Source organism: Odontesthes bonariensis, chromosome 9 (assembly GCF_027942865.1).
Source record: "Odontesthes bonariensis isolate fOdoBon6 chromosome 9, fOdoBon6.hap1, whole genome shotgun sequence".
Lineage (NCBI taxonomy): Eukaryota > Metazoa > Chordata > Actinopteri > Atheriniformes > Atherinopsidae > Odontesthes > Odontesthes bonariensis.
In genome coordinates this window covers 34,440,104-34,466,433 of record NC_134514.1, presented here as the reverse complement: position 1 = coordinate 34,466,433, position 26,330 = coordinate 34,440,104, and the positions used below count along the sequence as shown (strand labels likewise).

The window sequence follows — 26,330 nt, the reverse complement described above, 5'->3', positions numbered from 1 at the left end:
CGACCTGACCAAAGAGCCACCACCTGGATTCAACTACAGTAATTAAATGATCTGTGGTTGCTTCAGCTGGTCAGGTAAATGTTCAGTAATGTTATGTTCTCAAAAAATGAGGTCAGCTGACTACCTGAATAAAATGAACGAGCAGGGTTTTCCATCAGTTGATCTTTTTTTCTTCCTCGATACCACAAGCATGTTCCAAGATGTCAATATGAGAATTTGAGCTGTGATAGAGTGATTCATGGTGCATGAGGCATCATTTTCACACATGGATCCAGATTTTAATCCTACCGGGAATCTTTGGGATGATCTGATAAAGATTTTACACAGCAGTTGACTGTCCATCATCAATGCAAGTGTCGTAGAGAAATGATTGCAAATGTAAATGCTGTGACATTGGATAAGTTTACTGAGACGATGGTGGTCCAACAAAATCCCAGTGTGACTTTTTATTTTCATACCAGACAGTGTAAATATATTGGCAGAAATTCAGTGAGTCTGTGTGAGCTGTAAGAAAACCGTTATAGGAGAGTTGCACAAACTCACCCAGTAAACAGGGATGTTCTTATTTCTCAAACAGCAGCAGTACTGTCCAACATAATGTAAAACTGACATACTTATGTCACGCACAGAAATGTAACATTTGATCATTTTTCTCAATTAATTATTAATTAATGCATCATAGTTTAGTCTTGTTTGTTTAATCAGGTTTGCTTTCTCCACTTTTAGAACGTGTGATGATGTTTAGAGTCACATTTATTCAGAAATATAGATGAATTCATTCTAACAACTTTCCTCAAATTAAATCACAACACATTTATCTCTTTCTGTTTCAGTGACATTTTAGGACTTTTTTCTTCTTCCTCTGCTCTTACACATACCAACAGATTCTGGTGTTATTTATGATCACAGACGTCTTAAAATCACGTTGTTGTGGGATTTTGTTTTCACCCGAGGATCAGGCTTCTTTCTGTTTTTCTCTGCCATTCGTGGATTACGTTTCCTTTTTATTTTCTGCTCTGGCTTTCTTCTCCGTTATTATTCTTACGTGTCATTGTTCAAACCATTTCCTTCCCCATTTGCTTGTTTTAGATGCTTCCAGACTTTTCAGATCAGTACATTCAGTCCAAATGGAATTGCGCAACTCCTTTATCAGCATTCACGGTGGACTGCCATATCAAACTGTTTACAACACACAGTGATGTACCACAGTAGATAAGAGAGCATGAGAGTGAGATGTGACAGCTGTTGCAGCAAACAGGCATCCTAACACACACAGTCACATCCCAGAGGAGATTTTTTAATTCTGCTCACAGTGATCTCCTGCACAGAACACCTTGAATCTGACACTCTAGTTTGATGTTTGTTCAAAGCATAAAGTTACACCTGTGATGAGAGCGATGGTTCCCTGTAAGGATATGATATACTTCAAAGGTGCACTCAAGTGGTTTTCAATCTCATAAAGATGAGGAATTTCACTAGGTATGGACACAGTTTCCCTGCAGTTTGTGTCGGAACGTTTCAGCTACTGATTCAAGTGGAAATGATTAACAAACTATTTTTGTCTTTACAAGCAGGAAATATAATTTTCACATGAGTTTTCAGACTTAACTCCATTGTATCATTATGATCGGGGGGCTTTCTACACAAGCGTCTACTGGGATGACGTCAACGCCGCGCGCCGCTGCAGCACATTTTATATTTACTCCGTGCTCTGTGACGGCATCCCAGTAGACGTGTATAGAATGCCCCTCAATAGACCCCAATAGCAACAACACAAAAACTCTGAGCTAACAGTGCAATAGTATGCGTTCATTCATTCATTCTTTTTAAAGTATTGGTGAAATAAAGACAGATAATGCCTTATTTAGAGGCTGTATTGTCTATGCCCTGTTCTCTCCCTATATGGATATACGCGGATCTCGAGTGATCTAAATATCGACTTTCACCAAACTATCATCGGTGACTAGATCAGGGGTGGAGCTGTGATTTTAAATGTGGGGGTGTTCCAGCGGTGGCACATGAGCACTACATCCTGCCTGCCTTTGGCTGTTTCCCTCTCCCAAATGAATGCTGAGAGTCATTCATTATGAACATGCATATTTCTTAAAACAAATTTAATCTGTGATCCACTTCTCCTGCACAATGTTTAATTTAATTTTTTTTCATTGTTTTTCGTAGTAGTTTAATTGTAGGCTATCTTATGTCCAAAAAAACTAAAATAAACTAAAAATAAAATAACGTCACCCGTCAAAAAAACAATCATGGGTGAAAATCTCAAACTATTAACACAGAATTTAGTTGACAAACACTGCCCACATTACCTAACCAAAAAACCCCAAAGTGTTCTTCCTGCTTTCTCTGAAATATGAATATTTTATGAAATATTCTATGAAATATATTCATATTAAATTATTTATGAAATATTTCATAACAAATATTTCATAAAAATATTTAATTTTATGCCAGAAATAAGGTCCAGGTTTTAAAAAACCGAACTTCCCCTTTAAGCAACACATCAAACACCCCAATTTTTCCCAGCAGCATTTCTTGATTAACACTATGTTTGACCTGCGTGTTTGCCTGCAGTTGAGGAGGAGGACTCAGAGTACTGGAGGTCGCAGGCCAGGGAGACTTTACAGTCAGTACTGGAGAGGAAGCCTAACACCAATGTTGCCAAAAACATCCTGTTTTTTCTTGGAGATGGTAAGTTACATAAAGCTTGACCCGGCAGAACCGTTAAGACTAACAGGAATTATCATCCGACTTACTTTCTTATCTATGTTTGGGCCTTTTTCTCATCATATTCATCAATGTGCCAAAAGAGAGTATGAAGATCCGGCAAAGCACAGCAACATTGTGATCTGTGAACTGAATTGAATCTTACAACACAGACGGACCTTACAGTAATTCTGGTGAAGTTCCTAAGTCTAAGAAAGGAAGAATTTGTGAAGATGTTTGAATGTCTGATTGTGATGTGTACATCAGGCATGGGAATCACCACCTACACTGCAGCTCGTATTCTAAAGGGACAGCTGCAGAACCAAACAGGGGAGGAGACAGTGATGACCATGGACACTTTCCCCCATGTAGGGCTGGCTAAGGTGCGTGAATGCTCACACACACATGCACACTCAGTGGATTGTATGTATAGATGCATACACGTGTAAATGTCCAATACAGTAATTTAAATTCAGTACTATATTATACAAACATGGACACTACAGATATGTTGTCTTCATTAGTGATCAGTAGTTTTCTTTCATCCACAACTACCATTCGATGTGTCTTGCCAGCTGTAGTACACATTACCTTTGGGGGCTCATTAAACATGTGTGTCATACGAACAAGAAAAGTCATTTTTAAAAAGACTGAACCTAATATTTGAACAGTGTTTGAAGCCTTCTGTCCTCAGAACATCAGTGCTGAATATTAACATGATCATGTGGTCATGCATCTGCTGTGTGACAGCGGTGTTTGTGTGCATGTATAAATGTCCACATAGTTAGAAACTTGTCTACTCTAACTATGATAAGATGTTGTGTTGCTTTTTTTTTGCCATGTGATAAATAACAACTGCACACTGGGCAACATGATACTCATCTGCGTTTTTAGTTTATCTAAAAATGGGTCAGTGGTGTTTGCACATCATCATTTTAACTTCTACTTTAAGGAGAAAGCATCATTATAGAATTAACACTAGCCACAGAGGAGGTGACAGTTTTGGTGAAACATCAACAAAACAAGTAGTTTTGGGTTAACTGGTCCTATAACTTTGTCCATCCACACATGAAAATCAGAAGACTGTGGACCAGGGGTGTCTTTTAAAAACTGTCCCTTGGAACAACTGATGAGCTGTCACATCATAAGTGGCTGTAATTCTGAAAACAAATTCTGATTGGGTTGTTCCCTTCCTTTCCTATTACTTTTATTCATGAAATATTCCCTGTCCACTCTGCCTGTCAGTGGTTCATTCTGACTTCGACACACCATCATGGCTCATCACTAAGCCTAACCGATAAATTCAACAACTAGTCCTCCAGTGCTGGTCGTTTCTGTTCATACCCTTATATACCGGTGTCCTGTAAAGTATTGCAGCAGGACAGAAACATGAGTCATGTGCACTCAAGCGTCCATCCATCCATCCATCCATTATCTTCCGCTGGTCCGGGGATCGGGTCGCGGGGGCAGCAGCTTAAGCAAAGAGACCCAGACGTCCCTGTCCCCAGCCACTTCCTCCAGCTCTTCTTGGGGGACCCCGAGGCGTTCCCAGGCCAGCCGAGAAACATAGTCTCTCCAACGTGTCCTGGGTCTTCCCCGGGGCCTCCTCCCAGTGGGACGGGCCCGGAACACCTCACCGGGGAGGCGTCCAGGAGGCATTCTCACCAGATGCCCAAGCCACCTCATCTGACTCCTCTCGATGCGGAGGAGCAGCGGTTCTACTCCGAGCCCCTCCCGGATGACCGAGCTTCTCACCCTATCTCTAAGGGAGAGCCCAGACACCCTGCAGAGTAAACTCATTTCGGCCGCTTGTATTCGCGATCTCGTTCTTTCGGTCACTACCCACAGCTCGTGACCATAGGTGAGGGTAGGAACATAGATTGACCGGTAAATCGAGAGCTTCGCCTTCTGGCTCAGCTCCTTCTTCACCACGACGGGCCGGTGCAGAGCCCGCATCACTGCAGACGCCGCACCGATCCGTCTGTCAGTCTCCTGTTCCATTCGTCCCTCACTCGTGAACAAGACCCCGAGATACTTGAACTCTTCCGCTTGGGGAAGGATCTCATTCCCGACCCGGAGAGAGCATTCCACCCTTTTCCGGCCGAAGACCATGGTCTCAGACTTTGAGGTGCTGATGGTCATCCCAGCCGCTTCACACTCGGCTGCGAACCGCTCCAGTGATAGCTGGAGGTCACGGCCTGACGACGCCAACAGAACCACATCGTCCGCAAAAAGCAGAGACCCGATTCTGAGGTCGCCAAACCGGACCCCCTCAACGCCCTGGCTGCGCCTAGAAATTCTGTCCATAAAAATTATGAACAGAATCGGTGACAGAGGGCAGCCCTGACGGAGTCCAACCCTCACAGGAAACATGTCCGACTTACTGCCGGCAATGCGGACCAAACTCTGACACCGGTCATACAGAGACCGGACAGCCCATATCAAGGAGTCCGGCACTCCATACTCCCGAAGCACCCCCCAGAAGAGTCCCCGAGGGACACGGTCGAACGCCTTCTCCAAGTCCACAAAACACATGTAGACCGGTTCGGCGAACTCCCATGCTCCCTCCAGGATCCTGCGGAGGGTATAGAGCTGGTCCACTGTTCCACGGCCAGGACGAAAACCACACTGCACCTCCTGAATCCGAGATTCGACTATCCGGCGGATCCTCCTCTCCAGTACCCCCGAAAAGACCTTACCAGGGAGGCTGAGGAGTGTGATCCCCCTATAGTTGGAACACACCCTCCGGTCCCCCTTTTTAAAGAGATGGATCACCACCCCGATCTGCCAGTCCAGAGGCACTGCCCCCGATGTCCACGCGATGCTGCAGAGGCGTGTCAACCAAGACAGCCCTACAACATCCAGAGCTTTGAGGAACTCAGGACGGACCTCATCCACCCCCGGGGCCTTGCCACCGAGGAGTTTTTTGACCACCTCGGCAACCTCAGCCCCAGAAATGGGAGGCCCCACGTCCGAGCTCCCCAACTCTGCTTCCTCATCAGAAGGCGTGTCGGTAGGATTGAGGAGGCCCTCAAAGTATTCCCCCCACCGACTCACGAAGTCCCTAGTTGAAGTCAGCAGAGCCCCGCCCTCACCATACACGGTGTTGACGGTGCATCGCTTCCCCCCTCTGAGCCGCCGGATGGTGGACCAGAATCTCCTCGAGGCCGTCCGGAAGTCGTTCTCCATGGCCTCCCCGAACTCCTCCCAAGCCCGAGTTTTTGCCTCAGCAACCGCCGAGGCTGCGTTCCGCTTGGCCTGTCGATACCCATCAGCTGCTTCCAGAGTCCCACTGGCCAAAAAGGCCCGATAGGACTCTTTCTTCAGCTTGACGGCCTCCCTCACCACTGGGGTCCACCAGCGGGTTCGGGAATTGCCGCCACGACAGGCACCGACCACCTTACGGCCACAGCTCCGGTCGGCCGCCTCAACAATGGAGGCACGGAACATGGCCCATTCGGGCTCAATGTCCCCCACCTCCCCCGGGACATGGTTGAAGCTCTGCCGGAGGTGGGAGTTGAAACTCCTCCTTACAGGGGATTCCGCCAGCCGTTCCCAACAGACCCTCACAATACGTTTGGGCCTGCCAGGTCTGACCGGCTTCCTCCCCCACCAGCGGAGCCAACTCACCACCAGGTGGTGATCAGTTGACAGCTCCGCCCCTCTCTTCACCCGAGTGTCCAGGACATACGGCCGCAAGTCCGACGATACGACTACAAAGTCGATCATCGAGCTGCGGCCTAGGGTGTCCTGGTGCCAAGTGCACATATGGACACCCTTATGCCTGAACATGGTGTTCATTATGGACAGTCCGTGACGAGCACAGAAGTCCAACAACAAAACACCACTCTGATTCAGATCGGGGGGGCCGTTCCTCCCAATCACGCCCTCCAGGTCTCACTGTCATTGCCCACGTGAGCATTGAAGTCCCCCAGCAGGACGAGGGAGTCTCCCGGAGGAGCACTCTCCAGTGCCTCCTCCAGGGACTCCAAAAAGGGTGGGTACTCTGAACTGCCGTTCGGTGCATAAGCACAAACAACAGTCAGGACCCGTCCCCCCACCCTAAGGCGGAGGGAGGCTACCCTCTCGTCTACCGGGGTAAACCCCAATGTACAGGCGCACAGCCGGGGGGCAATAAGTATGCCCACACCTGCTCTACGCCTCTCACCGCGGGCAACTCCAGAGTGGAAGAGAGTCCAACCCCTCTCGAGGAGGCTGGTTCCGGAGCCCAAGCCATGCGTTGAGGTGAGTCCGACTATATCTAGCCGGAACCGCTCAGCCTCGCGCATCAGCTCAGGCTCCTTCCCCAGCAGAGAGGTGACGTTCCACGTCCCAAGAGCCAGCTTCAGTAGCCGAGGATCAGACCGCCAAGGTCCCCGCCTTCGGCTGCCGCCCAGCTCACACTGCACCCGACCCCCATGGCCCCTCCCACAGGTGGTGAGCCTGTCGGAAGGGGGACCCGTGTCATTCCTTCGGGCTGTGCCCGACCGAGCCCCACGGGGACAGACCCGGCCACCAGGCGCTCGCCGGCGGGCCCCACCCCTGGGCCTGGCTCCAGGGGGAGGCCCCGGTGACCCACGTCCGGGCAAGGGAACACGGTGTCCATTTTCTTTGATCATCATAGGGGTTTTTTGTGAGCTGTTCTTTGTCTGGTCCCTCATCTAGGATCTGTTTGCCATGGGTGACCCTACCAGGGGCTTAAAGCCCCAGACAACATAGCTCCCAGACTCATTGGGGCACGCAAACCCCCCCACCACGGTAAGGTGACAGCTCAAGGGGGACTCAAGCGTTTCTTTCAAAAAGCTACCAAATCCTCATACGGAGGAATCAATTGTGAAGTTCAAGACCAAGAAACTTTTCCTTTTTTTTGGACTTCTAAGTTATATTTTAAGTTATTGACATGATAAACACTATTGTCACTTCGTGGTTAGGTTTGGACGTTGCCATTTTTTGGTTTGATTTGGAAAACATAGAGTTACTCTCCCAACCATTAGAGGTTGCATATTCTACTAAAGTTATCATAGGTAATTTTGTCATGCGTGAACAAAGGCCACATCGGGTCATCAGTTGGGACAGCAACAGATTCAATATAAACACAAGAAACTTGTGCTAAAGAAAATAAAAAATAAAATAAAATAAAGGACCAGACTCAGTGAATAATTCCCTACACTCCGTATTATATTGATCAATGAGCAGTGCTGACCAACATATCATTGGGGTCATCAGGTGGGAACCTCCTTTCATCAGTGTTTCATCTAGTTGGGCCCACGACACCTCCAGGAGGCTAGACAATGACCACTGGCGTCCCAGAGTCACCCCCCTAATGCCAGCCAACACTGCCCCTCACACCACAACAACCATAATCTACCTCAGCCTCTCACCAACTGCACACCAGTTACAGCGGGGTGGGGATGCAAACCCTGGTTCGGGTAGGGGAAGAAATAAAAGAGGTAAGAAAAGCAGGAATGGGATTCAAACCCTAACGAAGACAATCAGCAGTCAGAATCAGGAAAGGGTTGATCAAACCCTAAATTGATAAATAGATTGATAAATATAATAAAAATAAATGTCCCGATTTTGAGAGACCCGAGGAGGAATTAAGATACTAACTAAACTCCTGCTAAAGGTCAGAGCGGTGAATAGAAAAGCAGTGAGTTCTCAGCTTTTGGCTCCAATGAAGATCATGATGATGATCTGCTTCCAAAGTTGGCCCGATTTATTACATTGATAAGTTTACAGATATCTTTTAACAGACACACATGAAACAGTAACACGCTTAATCTCTGTCTTTTTTTTGAAACCCCTCAACTGGTCTCTGTTGCCATGTTCATGTGTGTATGATAGGCCTAAAGACAAATGAATGATTATTCAGATTTCCTGAGCTCCTCTTTGTGTGTTTGGGTTGTGCAGACCTACAGTGTGGACTTCCAGATTCCAGACAGCGCAGCCACAGCTACAGCATATTTGTGTGGAGTGAAATCCAATCTGAACATCATTGGAGTGAATGCAGCGGCTCGCAACGGGGTCTGCAAAACTCAGAAAGGGAATGAGGTCACGTCCATCCTGAAGTGGGCCAAAGATGCTGGTGAGTTTCACCACAGTACATATTAACCATGTCAACCTGTAGTTTTGCAATTTACCATAGGGAGAGGTTTACTGCTTGTCACAATGGGTGGGTGAGGTAGGACACAGATGCGGACTCAGATGGGTGAAAAGCAAAGTTGATTTATTAATACAAAAACAAAAAGGTCAAAACAAGGCGCGGCTGACCCGGAAAACGAACTAAACCGTGAGAAAACAGAACAATACTATGACTATGGAAAAACACTTGACATGACATGACATTAAATTACTTAGCTTGGTTTGCTGTGAAAAGGACCATGGATGACGGAGTAGGATCTGACAAACTGAAAGGGGAAACCTGGAAACTAAATAGAGGACTGGGAGTGATTACTGACAGGGTGCAGCTGGTGACAATAACAGACAGGTGACATGAGTGACAACTAATGAAATGAGTGAGGGAAAACTAAAACATGGCAAAACTAAACATGGACTTAAAAACTAATGCCCCTTTTCCACTGAACGTTTTTGTAACAGTACAACTCTACCCTGATTGAGAGCTTTTCCATTGCGGGTTGAAGGTGGGACCCGTTACGATTTTTAGTACCGGCTAGTACCTGCTTCAGAGGTGGGTCTAGTCGGTACTAACCAAAGCATGTGAACGGAGCGGAGCGTAGCGCAGCGCAATTCCCGCTCCCCGCTCAGGAGGATGTTCGCTCATTCGCTCCCCGCTCAAAGTTGCGCCTGGACGCTCCGCTCAAAACTCTCTCCGCGCTCACCTTAATTTTCCTGCTGCTCAGGTGAAATCGCTCCACGCTCGCTCAAATTTTCAGGAGAAGGAATTTTCTGACATTTTTATTACTTCATGTAATTATGACAGGGCCCTGAGACCCACGGCGTTTGATTTAATGATGTGACCGGTGTATTGTCTTATTTAACTGGCTGTTAAATTATCGCCACTGTAACGGTGGCTCTGACGTACAAAAAATAATGTTTAGAAAATGTTGGGCACCAGGTAGGGTTAGAACTGGCACCTGAGCAGTCAGCTTAATTCAGACAATCAGAAAGGGGAATATGTCTTCATGGTACCTGACCTGTTCCAAGCGTTCCCGTGTCCCAAAACTCCAGACGAAATACACAATCCACGCTCGATAGCGTTTGTAGGCCCTACAGATCGGGCGTTTCCCTGTTTATTATCCGCACTCTCTCTGCAACTAATGCTAGCTCCACCACACAGAACACACCATTGCGCCCTCGACTTGAATTGCTCACTTCCTCATTTACTACGGGTGACAAGGCCCGCGTGGTTGCTTGTCCGCAGCTGTGAACGTAACATCTCGCTCCATTCATGTTGCCCAGCGTTTCCTATTTAATTATTAATTTATTACACTAGACTACATTAAATCAAAAATGTTATTTTACAAATTTTATAATCCGACATTTTTAAATGACGTTGTGAGCGCATCGGAGCAAACTGGAGCGGAGCGAAATCCTCGCTCCGGCTTTTGAATGGAAAACCGCTCTCCGCTCTAACCATATTTCACTGCTCCGCTCCACAGTCCGCTCCACGCTCCGCTCCGTTCACATGCTCTGGTACTAGCCGATACTAAAACGTCACGTGATCAGTGCTGTCCACTGATTGGTCAGGTGAAATTACGTCATACACGCGACGAAGCTCGGGGAGCTTTAAATAATCACCCGCCATGTATGAAAACACACCTGCGAGAGCAACAGAGAATAAACAGAATTGCGAAGATGGAAGACCAGAGAAGGAAAGCCAACCCATGGACGATGAGCGAGGTGCAGACCTTTCTGTGTGTGGTGGCCGAGGACCGCATACAGAAGGAACTGGACGGAGCGACACGAAATGAGAAGGTGTTCCAGGAGATAGCCAAGCTGATGGCTAGCCATGGCTATCACCGGAATTCTCAGCAGTGCCGAGACAAGCTGAAGAGTGATTACCGGCAGGTAAAGGACCACAACAGCCAAAGTGGGTCAAACCGAAAGACATGGAAGTGGTTCGACCAAATGGACGGTCACCGCCCGGCAAACCGAGGCAGGGAGAGTGGCGTGGATACGGCGACATCTTTGTTGGAGGCGATGGAAAATGGTAAGTATTGTTCTTATCCCCTTGGTGCAACGCTTATATCGTAACAAATGCATGTTTTATATTGTAACAAATACATGTTCAGTCTTTAACTTGTGTAAAAAGTTACACAGGTGTCTCATGTAAGTTGTTCTGAGTGAGCTAGCAAACAACGCTGTTTTGGAAGGCTAGCACAGTGTCTCACCTATGCGGTTACGTGTATGCGTTTCGTATGTTCACTTTTTTTTTTTTTCCCTCAAGACTCGGTTTGTGCAACCGATGAGTGTTCGGTTGCTAGGGTCAGCGAAGATCCTCTAATCCCGCAGGCTTCAGAACCGACATTGGCATGGCAATCTGCAGCTGAGGCAACAGCTGCTATCTGCATTCCACCGGCACCAACACTGGCGTCGACGCCTGTCTCTGAGACAACTCCTGCTGTTTACTTTTGTACTGTCTTTTTTAATAAAGAGTTTGGTTTAACTAAACAATATGAATTGTCAACTGCATTACACATTACACTCCATCGTCGTGTTTACTTTTGACTAACCGCGCCTGAAACTGACGTCACGTTAGTGGTGACCGGGCCGACTCCGCCCACTTCCAGGTCACGGTTTGTGTAGAAAAGGAAATGGTACTGGTGCCTATATCGCACCAAGTAGAGAAAGGGCTACTCCGGCTTGCTCGGCAATGGAAAAGGGGCATAAGACATGATTAACACATAAAAAATCTAACTAAAAACATGGGCAGAGTCCCGTGGGCGTGACACTGCTCTTGAGATTTGAAATATTGATTTATGGTTCACAGATACATTTAGACAAGTGTGAACGTTTTTTCTTTAGAGGAGCAGGGAAAAGTATTTTTTTTAAAAGTCTTAAAGATGTCGTTTAATTTCATGGAAGCATGAAGAAATCTCCAGGTTTCTGGTTTCATCTTGAACTGTCTAATATGAGTTTATATCCAAAGAGAAAAAGTAGAGCAAGATGGGCCAAGTAAGTCTTAATTTTTCCACAAATTCACCAGGTAAAAAGTTCATGTTTACTTGATGCTGTAAAAGAATGGCAAAAACAGAGGAAAGGATACTGGCATTGACATCTGGCATTTTTATCAGATGTAAATAGACTTCTGCTGTTTGTTGAAGCACAAATGACACAATGCAGGATGCCCTCAAACGATGCTGCGACTGAAAGAACCAATGGGATTTGATTATTCTTGTTTGAGGCGCAAGCTAGCATTGAGGATACCTGTCACTGCCCTGCTTGGCAAGTAAACTTCTTGTTTGTGACAAAAGAAAATCCCTCAGCTCTTCAATGAAACCCATTTTACAGCCGAGCACTCTGCAGTGAGCTGTGATGTTCAGAGACCACCAAGAACAGGGAGCAACTGCAGCTGCAGCCTCAGTTTTTACCCATTTTCTCTACCTTTCTTCTGATTCTTCTTTGTTCCCATGTAATAGGCGATTAGGCTACCAACAGAAATGGGGGCATTACCGCCACCGACTGGATTGGTGTAAAACAGTCTGAACAAAATGTGTAAACAGAAACATTAACCATTTTTCATACTCGTCACTTCTCTGAGTCTACTTTTCTTTTTTATTTGTCTGGATTTGATATTGTTAATTTAGATTTGAATCATATTCAGAGATGAACAATTAGTTCTTTGAATGGTCTAGGCTACATATCTTGAGGGGCATGTGTGTATGGGGGGGGGGGTTCGAGTGGGGGAAGGGGATCGAACGAACCCTTCGATCCCCCCTGGCTACGGGCCTGGTTCAGGACAGTGTGCAGCATTGGGAAACACAATGAATCTTATCATATTCTACTGTTATCAGTAGCTATAGATGTCTCTTAACACACACATGCAATGTGTCACAGCCCTGACTGACAGTCCAATGTGTAAATATGTGTGTGCTACATAAAGGAAGAATGCTATTTTTAGTCTTTGACCTGAAAAAGAAACTTCAGTAAATGATGTTACAAAATCGCATTTGGAAATGGAACAGTCCTCGGAGGAGTTCTACTTGATCATCGTTTTTTTGCTGAAAAATCAGGGGCCAGGATTCCATGAGGTCGCAAGATCAATGTGAGGTGTCAGTAGATGTGTTTTCTTTACTTATGTCTTCGTCCCCCCCCCCCTAATATCTGGTGAAATACATTTACTGAGCCTTCCAGAAAAAAAACGACATCTATCACACCGGCAGACTTCAGTGCAGTCACAAAGGTGACATGATACAAAACTAAAATCAGGCATTCACCCCACAACACTTTTTTTTTAATCGTTATAAAAAACACTTTATTTCTATTTTTTAAAGTATCTATTGTATACCATTTGGAGTGATATGACATGAGACAAAAATGAAAGAGCAACATGTTATTTTGATAAAAACAGTAGAAGTACGAAGTAGCAGATTAAAGAAGTATTCATGTGAAATCCAAATACCTCAGATTAGTGCCTAAGTACAGCAATAGATTACATGGCTGCCTCCTAAAGGTCAATGAGTTTGAGTGTCCTGCCAGCTGAAATTCTTTATGTTCAGCACTGCTTTGATTTACAACACAATCCCACAAATGCTGCAGTTGTAAATATCTTTCCACATTAAATATTAATTCTGTATTTCAATCAGACGTGCTTTAGCTCCGAATAGTCAACTATAACTGCCTAATTTACAGAAATCAGCATGAACACTTCCTCCCATTTTTATGATAAAATTAACCCTCGCCCCCATGAACATATTTATGTTAAAAGAGGAATAAAGTGGTAGACGTATACCACGCTAAAGAATTTGGATTTTGACAAATTGCCCCAAAATTAGTATCTCACCATCGCTAATTGTTTTTGAATTGGCTCTATATGAAAGAATTGGATTATTTTATGAATAATTATGATTACAATTAATTGAATTCCAATTGGCTTGAATTGGACTTTATTATCTAAGTGCCTTGAGATGACATTTGTTGTATTTGGCACTATATAAATAAAAATTAATTGAATTGAATTGTTCTCTGAGCTCACAAAGGCCATAAAACAAGAATTTCATTGCACTGATAACATTTTTTTATGCCTGCACATGATGATAAAAAGCTTTTGACTTTTGACCATGAAAATAGCAAATAGCATTGCTTGTTTTTCTAGCAAACAGGCTAGGCAGTGTTGCTTGGAACAGTTCTCTGTGAGGTAATGGCAATTTTAACTGCTCAGGCTGTGGTATCAAATGTGACTTGTCCCACACTCAGTCAAGTTAAAATTACTCACATAAGCTGATGAAATAAATTGAATTTAAGAAATATCTCTAATAAATTAAGATTGCTTTGATTAGTTCACACAAAATAACAACAAGAGTAACAGTGTGTAACACCTATGTTAGACCAAGCATCATGGAAACCAAGGAACACACCAGACAGGTCAGAGATAGAGTTGTGTTAAAGCAAGGTTTGGTTATAAAAACATATCCCACCCTTTGAACATCTCACGGAGTACTGCTCAATCCATCATTCAAAAATGGAAAAAGTATGGCACAACTGCAAACCTACCAAGACATGGCCGTCTACCTAAACTGACAAGTCGGGCAAGGAGTGGATAAATCAGAGAAGCAGTCAAGAGGCCCGTTGTAACTCTGGAGGAGCTGCAGAGATCCCCAGCTCAGGTGGGAGAATCTGTCCACAGGATAATTATCAGTGGTGCATTCCACAAATCTGGGTTTTATGGAAAAGTGGCTAGAAGAAAGCTGCTGTTGAAAATAAGCCAAAAGAAGCCCTGGGCAGTTTGCCACAACTCTGGTGTGGTGCTCCGGTCAGATGTGCCCAACATTGAACTTTTTGGCCTTCATGCAAAACACTGTGTGGCAGAAAACCAACACTGCACATCAACCTGAACACATCATCCCCACCGTGAAACATGGTGGTGGCAGCATCATGCTGTGGGGATGCCTTTCTTCAACAGGGACAGGGAAGCTGGTCGGAGTTAATGGGGAGATGGATGGAGCTAAATACAGGGCAATCCTGGAAGAATCCTGAGAACAAAATACTCGAGAATGGGGCAGAGGTTCACCTTCTAACCCTAAACATACAGCCAAAGCCACAATGGAGTGGTTTAGATCAAAGCATATTCATGTGTTAGAATGACCTAGTCAAATTCTAGACTTAAATCCTGTTGAGAATCTGTAGCAAGACTTGAAATTTGCAGTTCACAGACGTTCTGCATCCAATCTGACTGAATTTGCGGTATTTTGCCAAAATTGCTCCCCTAGATGTGCAAAGCTGGTTAAGACATACCCCAAAAGACTTGCAGCTGTAATTGCAGTGAAAGATGCTTTGTATTGACAAATACCTGCAACAGTTTTCAGATTTTTATTTGTAAAAGATGGTGAACCATCATGTACCATTTTCCTTCCACTTTACAATTATGCGCTACTTTGTGTTGGTCTGTCACAAAAAAAAATACATTTAAGTGTGTGGTTGTAATGTGGAATTGACAAAAATGCGGAAAAGTTCAAGGAACATGAATACTGAATTCAAGGCATATGAATACTTTTTCAAGGCACAGTAAATGTCAAAGTGTCCTTGAGCAAGATACTGATCCTCCACATTGCTTCTAATATGCTTTTTTGTCTGTGATTGTAAGTAAGTAAGTAAGTAAAATTTATTTATATAGCACTTTTTGCAGAAAAGGATTCACAAAGTGCTTCACAGTGAGATCAGAATAAAAAAAACAAGGGAAAAAACAAAACAAAAAAACACTGAACACACAATTGTTGTGGAAAAAGTGCTGCGTGCTGTGTATAAAGTGAATACATGTCATGGGGTGGGTGAGAAGCGCATTGTAAGGGACTATTCAGAACCTAGACCTATAGTTAAAAGATGCTAAATAAGTGCATTTTTAATGATATGTGTTGGCAGATAACAGATGGCAGTAAACACTGACTCAGTTCTGCAGGGTACCTTTTCTATACAGCACAGTCACTGTATATCAAAAATGACTGCTACTGTATCTATGTTATAGGCAAGTCTGTTGGCATAGTAACAACCACTCGAGTGCAACATGCTACCCCGGCAACCACCTATGCCCACAGTGCCAGCAGGAAGTGGTACAGTGATGCAGATATGCCTGATGCTGCCAAGAAGGACGGCTGCACTGACATTGCATCCCAGCTCATCAAAAACATTGATATAAATGTATGTTTCCCCACAACACAGATGATTTCATGACAACTTTTAACATGTTATTTCATTCTTAAATCTGCAAATTGTGTTTGAATATGTGGGTTTCTGACGTGTTCCAGGTAATCATTGGTGGAGGTAGAAAGTATATGACCCCCAGGGGCACCAAGGACCCAGAGTACCCCACAGATTTCTCCTCCTTAGGCAAGAGAAGAGATGGACGAAATCTCATCCAAGAGTGGAAAAGCATGAAAACTGGAAAGGTAACAACAGGAAACCAAACACAACATCAATCTCTCACATGGTTGAGGAAGTATTTTGGTCCACTCTTCCTTATGGAGGCGCTCACACCTGCTGATGATCAATTGATCAGTGCATTGATCATCAGCACCAGGCTGCCACTGTTTTTCACACACTGCTTCTTCACATTTTCTGTTCAATAATGAGACGGTATAATATGTCATGTGTCGTTGATCTTAATCTAAGCTTTGGTTAACTCATTTTAAGACCTAATATGGACCAGATGATGTATTATTATGTCCTAAATTTGTAAAACTGTAGAACTGAAATATGTGGAGTTTTAATTATAAAAAAGAATATATATTTTTTAAAAGTCTTCAATGATTACACATTTTTTCTTGACAAATGTTGTTTTAGTAGTATTCATATGAGCATATCAGAATTTATCTGACAACAACACTAGTATGGATTTAAAAATACCCTGATTCTAGAGTCTACTGACTCTACTGACTATTATTTAATATTGTTTCTGGTCTCTGTGTTACAGGAAGCCCATTATGTGTGGAATAAAAAAGAATTTGATGCAGTTGATCCTGAAACCACCGACTACTTGATGGGTAAAATTTTGTCTATTTGTTTTTCCATCCTCCTTTGCCCTTTTAGGTATTTGTTTACATGTGAAGGTACAACTTCACCATCTTAACTTTATTTACAGTATATAGCACCTTTGAAACACAGGTGCAACCCAAATTGTTTTGCAAAGTAAGAATTTGAATGAAACAACAATATAACATAAAAGATAATACATGGAATGATAACAGAAAATATAAAGATTGGAAGATTAAAATGATTGTAACACAATTTGTAAGTAATAGTATTTTAATACAGAAGAAAAACAGGGAAAATTAGTAAAAACCAAAGGGTGGAATAAACATTAAAACAGGTACAGTGCAAAAACAGATCAAAGAAATACATATAAGATCTTCCAATGAGCTGTGTTTTATAATGAGTCTTAAAAGCAAAGTGTCAGCATTTGGTATCCAGACAGGCAGCTGGTTCCACCGGAGAGGAGCCTAGAAACTACAAGCTCTGCCATCCGTTCTAGCATAAAGAAATCTTGATACCACAAGCAGGCCAGTGTTTGGGGAATGAAGAACTCTTGTAGGGTTAGATGAGACAGAGCTTTACTTCTGAAGGCTTTGTATGTCAACAGAAGGATTTTGAATTTCATTCTTAATTAAGCAATGAGCCAGTGTAGAGAGGCTAACACAGGAGAAATGTGGCTTGGATGTACCAATTGGTACTCTGGCAGCAGCATTTTGAATCAACAGAAGGATTTTAAGGGGCTTGTTTGGGCATCCAGATTAAAGATGCCCTTCCAATAGTCCAACCAGGATATGAGGAATGCGTGGACCACTTTTCCAGCGTCACTTTGGGAGAGTATGCTCTGTGTTCTGGTTCTATAACATAAATTGATTAAAAAAGACCCTAGCCCTTTTTTTAATTTCAATTCAATTCAATTCAATTCAATTCAATTCAATTCAATTCAATTCATCCATCCATCCATCATCTTCGGCTTTTTCTGGGGATCGGGTCGCAGGGGGCAGCAGCTTGAGCAGAGAAACCCAGACGTCCCTGTCCCCGACCACTTCCTCCAGCTCTTCTGGGGGGACCCCGAGGCGTTCCCAGGCCAGCCGAGAGACATAGTCTCTCCAACGTGTCCTGGGTCTTCCCTGGGGCCTCTTCCCAGTGGGACGGGCCCGGAACACCTCACCAGGGAGGCGTCCAGGAGGCATCCTAACCAGATGCCCGAGCCACCTCATCTGACTCCTCTCGATGCGGAGGCGCAGCGGTTCTACTCCGAGCCCCTCCCGGATGACCGAGCTTCTCACCCTATCTCTAAGGGAGAGCCCAGACACCCTGCAGAGGAAACTCATTTCGGCCGCTTGTATTCGCGATCTCGTTCTTTCGGTCACTACCCAAAGCTCGTGACCATAGGTGAGGGTAGGAACATAGATTGACCGGTAAATCGAGAGCTTCGCCTTGTGGCTCAGCTCCTTCTTCACCACGACGGGCCGGTGCAGAGCCCGCATCACTGCAGACGATGCACCGATCCGCCTGTCAATCTCCTGCTCCATTCGTCCCTCACTCGTGAACAAGACCCCGAGATACTTGAACTCCTCCACTTGGGAAAGGATCTTGTTCCCGACCCGGAGAGGGCATTCCACCCTTTTCCGGCCGAGGACCATGATCTCAGATTTGGAGGTCGGATTTTCATCCCAATTCAATTTAATGATACTTTATTAATCCCAGAATAAACTTATCACTTATCTAAGTGCCTTGAGATGACATTTGTTGTATTTGGTGCTATATAAATAAAAATGAATTGAATTGAATTGAAATTGAATTGAAATTATATTGCTGCAGTGTTACTGTTATTAAAGATGTTATTATTATAGATGCATGACAGTATGAAATATAAATCAGTGGTACGCCATTTCCTTTCCCGTTTTCTCAGTGTATGTTTCAAGATACGCAATCCTGTGTTGTTCCGAAACTGTGTTGCAACTCTCATCTTTAGTGGAGCTACAGTATCAAGAGCTGAGCACGGAGAGGCTGTGGCACTGTCGACCACACGGCCCAACTCAGCTGGAGTAAAGTTTAAAGAACTGCCTTCTGCAGTATTCATATATGGAGATTTAAGAAATCAAGGTTGTAATTCCGTTATCATTATAGTCAAATGGTCAATTCTGCAAGTGTTAAACTGTTAAAACCACCAACAATAATGCAAAAATTTAGTCAGAGAATTCAAATTAAAAACTCAGTGTATGCACAATACAATGCAATTAACAGAAGTGGGGTTTTTTGTGTGTTTTTTGTTGAGGAAATTCTTGGAGTATGGAGAATGCTTGAATTTTCTTGCGGCTGCAACTCCTCCAGCAATGCAAGTTTTTTTGTTTTTAAGTAGATGGACATATTAATCTTGATGCAACAAGTTTTCTTCTTAATAATAAGGATTTGGATGAAAGAGACCTGATGTTGAGAAGTTTGCATCCAGTTTTATAGGCTGTTTGTTCCTTGAAGAACAAAACAAATATAGTGTCACTCATTCATGTATTAGTGATGTAAGCCTTGATTACTGTATGTATACAAATGCTATCACATCTGTGACTGTTAAACAGTCTTTTTATGATTATTAGACATTCAAGTACAATGATTTATACTTTCGCTGTTGTTGTGATTTTCATATTGATATATATTTCACTGGCTGTTATGATATTTAATGGCTGTTTCTCGAAACAGTTTTAAAAACTTGTCCATTAAAAAATACACCATAGGTTTAATACTAGCTCACAGTGGAAGCAGGGAAAACTGCCAAAAGTAGTCAACAGCTCACTAATTAACATATTATACCTATAACTGCGTGGTGCAAATGTTACCCGAATGATCGCTTTATCTTCATATTCTTTACACGAGGGATGTTGTGATGAGATGAAGTGTTAACCACCTAATTTAATTTCCTGCAAGAAACCAACTTGGAATACATATACAAATGTCTTAAATATGACCAAATTATGCATTCAAGTTAACTAAATATCAACTAAGAAGTGTGCTATTATGTTAAATTAGGATAGTGTTCTTTTCTCAACCTTACAACCAGAGATATGATGCAAGCTGCTTTGACTCTTGAAAGTTTGATTCTTGACACTGGTTAGGTGGACATACCACAACTGATCAACATCAGATTCCTTGATGAATTTATTGTGCTTGTTTCCAAAGCTCAAATGTAAGTTCAATAGTCACTCTTTTATTTCTGTTATAGTTTCTCAGAAGTTGCCGAGAAATTACTACTGTGCAGTGTTAGATCCGGTTTATAGCTAACACTGCAGTGGTTTGCTATATCATGATTTCAGTCCTCTTTCACGTGTGTGGTGGTGCAGGAGCAATGTAGATCTAGTCATTGTGCTATTTTTAGGACTGACTCTGCTCAATTAGTCAAGACTATGTTTTTTCTCTCCATTGGGGTTTATCACCATCTATGTGCTGGAATTAGTACCAGTAGGAAAATGGATCTTTGTGTGCAGCTATGCCTTCTCTGAGGGCAGATTAATTGGAGATATTGTAATTGTAATTCGGTTTACCTATCCCTCCCCAGCTCTGTTTGAACCCGGTGATCTGCATTTTGAGGCAGAAAGAGACCCAAGCATGGATCCGACCATTGTTGAGACCACGGAAAAGGCCATCCGCATCCTGCAGAAAAACCCTAAGGGCTTCTTCCTGCTTGTGGAGGGTAAGGCAAAAGCTCCCATAACTTCGGAGGTTGGACAGAGAATTACAAGAAAAAATAAGTTTTCACTAAAAAAGAAAGGGAGAAAAACAAACTTTATTTCTGGTTGCTCTATCAAATTATCATCCTGTATTTATGATATTTAAATGACCATAGATGAAGTTGGCAGTTATTCATGTGGAATGAAGTTCACCCCATTATTTCACTCATAACTTGCTATATCACAGTTCCAGTGGGTCTGATGCTTACATAATGCTAAGTTGCCTTTTCCTGTGAAGAGCTTTAAACATTCCAGAATATCAGCTTTAAAAACTCAGTTAAAATAAAAAAGCTGGGACAAACTAAGAAAAAACAAAACCCACGTGTGTACCTCCACAAGGGTGCAATCTGGATGGACATCTCCAATTTCTTGAAGGACCCCACCTGCACACGCAACAGAACTTAAAGGGGAACTCCGGGGCATTTGAAGCACATTTCCATGGCTAGAGGTTGTCAAATACTGACGGTAGGACACAGACCGGTGCAAATCGGCGCTCCCTGTGCTGCGATTGCGCTGTTTGCGCAGCCTGTCATGCTAACCAAATATGTGGTGGCTAAGGGGCAAGAGTTAAACCTTTCACGTAAAACAACAACTTGCACACTGCAGAAACGTCACACCACTTTATAAACCATCCGACAATAAAGTCACAAGTCTTACCATCAAAACCATATGCATGGTTCTCACATTACTGGCATGGGGACGTTACAAAACAACTTTATAAACAGCATGTCACTTACCTCTTGTCGTATTTAAAACATTACAACAATACATGCCCAGTAATATTGTTGTAATGTTTTAAATACTTGAACGCAGTTTTTCTAGAGAAGATAATTGTTTTGTATATGGGATCATCGTCCATTGACTGTTTTGGGCTTTAACATGCGCGCGCCTACCGACAAGAGGTAAGTGACATGCTGTTTATAAAGTTGTTTTGTAACGTCCCCATGCCAGTAATGTGAGAACCATGCATATGGTTTTGATGGTAAGGCTTGTGACTTTATTGTCGGATGGTTTATAAAGTGGTGTGACGTTTCTGCAGTGTGCAAGTTGTTGTTTTACGTGGAAGGTTTAGCGCTTGGCCCTTAGCCACCACGTATTTGGTTAGCATGACAGGCTGCGCAAACAGTGCAATCGCCGCACATGGAGCGCCGATTTGCACTGGTCTGTGTCCTACCGTCAGTATTTGACAACCTCTAGCAATGGAAATGCGCTTCAAATGCCCCGGAGTTCCCCTTTAAATGTAAGTACCTGTCTCAGTCTCAGGGCAAAAGTGAAAAAATGACAAAAAGTTCACCAGTTGATTCATGTCCACAGACAAAATCTTGCTGTGTTTTTTGTGCTACCGGGCCATAGAGGAACACGACATCACTGCACTTAGTGAAACAGTCCTTAATTAAAAAAAAGAGTTGCATCACATGCATGAAACAACAAAGTCTGGTTTTAAAGTTTTGAGTTTTATGCTGAAGAGCATTATTACAACTGTGGGGCATGCTGGTAGGAGCATCATGATGAGGAGCACTGTTAGAGGACAAAACGGATGGCATTAAGAGGTAGGAAAGTTTTCTGGATATGCTGAAGAAACATCTCAAAACATCTACCTAAAGTTAAATTTACTTTAGCTCTAAATATGCTTCCACAGGTTTGGCAAAATGACATAACGACACCAAAGACAAGGTGTTGCTATCATAAAGTCCTGACTAAAAGTTCAATGGGAGATGTGTGTGCAGAACTAATGAAGCAATTTCAAGCAACGTGCCCAAAAGCACATCTTAATTATACCAGTACTGTCTGGAGAAATGGGCCAACATTCCAGGAACTTCAGGAAGCTAGAGGAATACTAAGCATTCAATGCAATGTAACCCCGCACTAAGAAAGGGTTTGTTCTTCTGAGAATGTAAAAGAAAGAAAGAAATACAAGCGGCCATGAATATTTGTCTCCACTTTAATTCAGACATTTCTCTTTTTTAAAGCAAAGCTGTAATCATAACAGACCCACGACCAGCAGTGTTTACCAGGATTAACTGTCAAGGCATATGAAAGAATGCGGCTGTTTTTATAAACTTTTATCTTCATACTTTCTTAGCACTAAATGGGATGGTTAACTAATGTTATGTACAATATGTTTAACTTCAGCACTGGTATTCATTGGTTTAGGTTAATGTTTGTGCCGTTGGCTATGTCTCCAACCTCCATAATGCATCATGTCAGAGAGGAATATGTACCTGCAGTACTTGGTGACTTGACATTGATTCTGCCTACAGCTCAATGAGTTTTCCGCAGGATGTGTTATCGCGCACTAGTGTGTTTGCGTGATATGTTTCTGCCTCCATCTCTCCTTTAATCTGAGGCAGCCGCCTGGGGACTCCACGGTTCTGCAGAGTGTCTTAACAATGACTTGAAAATAACAGCAAATGTATAAATAGAAGCAGACATATGGTGCACCCAAGAACTGACAGCTCACTGAGATCACAACTAATTAACTGAGGTCTACTTCAATTTCTGATTTAGATACAGACGACAGGTGCGGAGGGATGGGATAAAGTTTTAGAAAAACAAAGTTACTTACACACACTTCATTTCCCAGCAAGATCCACTCTTTCTGCAAGAGAAAAGGTCCAATCTACCTGCGTATGCATGGTTTTATGAGCTTTTGGTAAGAGGCAAGTCAAGTTTTGAGTCACTTGAGAAAGGCCAGAGTCCTCTGTCATCCCAGATAGCCTGTCTTATTTACTTTTTCATTTGGAAATTAATTGTTTCTATTAGCCTGGGAAATCCCATGCTGCTTTGCGCTCGATTTCATTCTCACTGCAAAGTCAGCCTGGAAACCACCGCCCTTATTTTTGCCAGAGTTTGGGAACCAATCACAGAACGGGGGGGGGGGGGGCACGCGCAGCAAGACGATGACGACGTCCATGCGCTACACCGAAGCTTGACAGCGGACACAACGTTACCGTTCGATGCAGCCTTAGAAAGTGTTTCAGAGTAGATTCACCCTAAGGTCATTTGAACCGTGACATCCAGCCAAGTAGCCCACCCGAACTTTTTCCGATATTGGCTGAACATCAGCTGAGTTACCGAGTTATCCCGAATACCTTAGTACAAGCGCTGACGGACCCTGGCAGTATCTCCAAAATTACCACACTAAAATCACATGTCATGACACCAAACTTCTACAGTAGTACAAATATGGTCTGTACTCACAAAACGATGCATTTGGAAGTTTGTACATAGTCCAGGAGTTTATTATTATCATCAACACAAGCCTGATAGCTTTTCTGCTTCTAAAGCTTCGTTGACGTCACTTCTGGGAGCTGGGAGCTTCAAAGTAAGATGAGGGTTGATCTACTACTGTAGACAACAAAGCAAGGCTGCTCAATTTCTCCATTGATAAAATAAATTCACAACTCTACAACATAAAAATTCATGTAGAATATAGCATATAGGCCTACTTTGTTGTTAATTTAAGTAGCTTAGAGCGCAAGTTTACTTTTATTTTACTTTTTTTTCTTCTTCCTCGTCGAATTTCTGTCGTCATCTGGTATAAGTGATACAATTGGCTATGAATCGCGCGCAAAGCAGCATGGGAAGAACCTGACGTCATTTGATAGACATTCGTAGCGCCCAATAAACGGCTCCAGGCATTCGTAAACCACGCCTCAAATATGAGAAAATGCACACCTAGTTCCCAGACCACCATCTCATCGAGATTGTGGACGCGTCAGCCAGGCTATGTTTCTATGGTAATTTAACAACAGTTTAGTGTTGAGGCATTAAAGGTAAGTCAGACTCAAGTCATTGAAAATAAGCCAGAGTCAAGTCTTGGGTCAGAGTTAAGAGGATAGTTCTAAGAGACAAAGCAAACTCAAGCGTCGTTTCATTAAAGATAATCCAGACCCAAGTCGGAGAAAAATTTAAAGCTATTCATGACAAGAATAGAAGATCAACAGACTTAACCGAATAATAAAGCAATTAAGTCAAGGCAATTGAGATAAATCAGATTCTGAAAGGTCTTACAAGACATTACATTACATTACGGTCATTTTGCAGACGCTTTTATCCAAAGCGACTTACAATAAGTGCGTTCTACATCGGTAGGCAAAAGAACTTCAGGTAACAAGAAATCATAAGTGCGTTTCCTTCCAAAACCAAACAGCTAAGAGCATAACTAGTGCTAGAGTAAGTGCGATAAGTCAGGTACCTAGACACATGGGAAGACAATTTAGAAGACAAGACAAGACAAGTGTTCAAGTGTTTTAGGACAAGTCTTATGCAATATGAAGGAACTTCAGGCAGGTTTTCAAATAGCTTTAAACAAGTTCAAATCAGTTGACAGTTATGTTTCAAGTCAAGTCAAGTAATTCTTCAAATAAGACATTAAAAACAAATTTTAAAACAATCTTGTTTTCCTAACTAAAAGGTAAAGTAATGTACATTTTATTGGACTAACAGATAAAAATTGAGGATTTGACAGACCGCCTTATCATTTTATTTTCAACCAAGTAAAACTCTCATACTAACATAGTTTTCAGAAAATTTGAAGTCTTAATAAAAATTTAATTGTTAAAAAACAAAAAAAAATTTTGTTTAATTAAAATTTGACAAGATATATCAACAATTAAAATTTGTCGATATATCAAATCAAGTCTCAAATCCTAATCTGTCTTTGATCCTACTCAAGGGAAAGTCTCATGTGTCAGCCTAACTTGTTCACTATTGTCTTGTCCAGCTGTCTGATAATATCATCTGGTTTTAGCCGATTCAATCCATTTCAGGGAAAAGTGAATGAGTCTCACCTGGTTTAGTTAAACTGGGACATTTGTTTCTGTGACTTAAAGTACCAACTAATACCAGAAGCCACTTCACCACCCTCTTTAAGCCTTTCGTCTGTGTGTGTGTGTCCAGGTGGGCGAATCGACCAGGCTCACCACGCAGGCCGGGCATACATGGCCCTCCATGAGGCAGTTGCTTTTGATGATGCCATAGCCAAGGGTCTTGAACTCACCAAAGAGGATGAAACTCTCACTATAGTGACAGCTGACCACTCCCACCCTCTTACCTTCAATGGTTACACATTTCGAGGGCAGAGCATTCTGGGTAATTGTGGCCTGACTTCCTGAATGCAGTGCTTTCTTCAACAAATTTTGTAGCAGCACTTAACTCGTTTTAACCTGTCCATTTCCCCCTTTCAGATGTCTTTATCCACATTGTGTGCGTGTGTTTGTGTGAGACTGCTGGCTTCCTCACAGCTTAGTGGGCCTTAGCCATTAGCAGCTTGACATTTTCTCTGCTTTCTTTCCCCTGTAATTACAGACTGGGTAAACACTTATATCTGGCAGCCTTTCTCCTGCTCGTCTTTCTATTTCTGTCTCTTGCTTTCTGCTCGTCTCTCTTCCCTCTACCTGTCTCCACCACTGTCAGCAACACCTTCCTTCCTGTTACATTTCCCCTCTTAACTTTTTCTGACTGTCAGTCCATCGTGCCATTGTGAAGATCTTCTTGAGGATCTTGTGTGCTCTGTACCTCAATGACCTCAGCTCTCAACATCCTCTTCCTCTCTGTTTTCTCTCCTTTACCGAAATGTCTGAAATCAGAGAAGGTGTTTCTTTTTCAGAAAACAATCTGACAGTCTCAGCCAGAACAGCCAGTGTGAATTATAAACTTGAAAATATCAAATTTAAACACTTTACTTCGCTGTCTTCTTCTCTTAACTACATTGACAGACTTGTAAGGATTGCTAAATTTTTT

At 43.0% G+C, this 26,330-nt stretch overlaps 1 protein-coding gene across 1 annotated transcript in view; it reads left to right on the top strand.

The window, feature by feature from the left end:
• The window catches only part of alp3 (alkaline phosphatase 3), a 31,030-nt gene that overhangs the window by 3,065 nt on the left and 1,635 nt on the right, over positions 1-26,330 (top strand). Inside the window, exons 2-9 of the mRNA XM_075474264.1 lie at positions 2,587-2,703; positions 2,986-3,101; positions 8,629-8,803; positions 15,860-16,032; positions 16,140-16,280; positions 16,805-16,874; positions 20,414-20,548; positions 25,488-25,679. Coding sequence (XP_075330379.1) covers positions 2,587-2,703; positions 2,986-3,101; positions 8,629-8,803; positions 15,860-16,032; positions 16,140-16,280; positions 16,805-16,874; positions 20,414-20,548; positions 25,488-25,679 — 1,119 coding nt within the window. The remainder of the gene's footprint in view (positions 1-2,586; positions 2,704-2,985; positions 3,102-8,628; positions 8,804-15,859; positions 16,033-16,139; positions 16,281-16,804; positions 16,875-20,413; positions 20,549-25,487; positions 25,680-26,330) is intronic.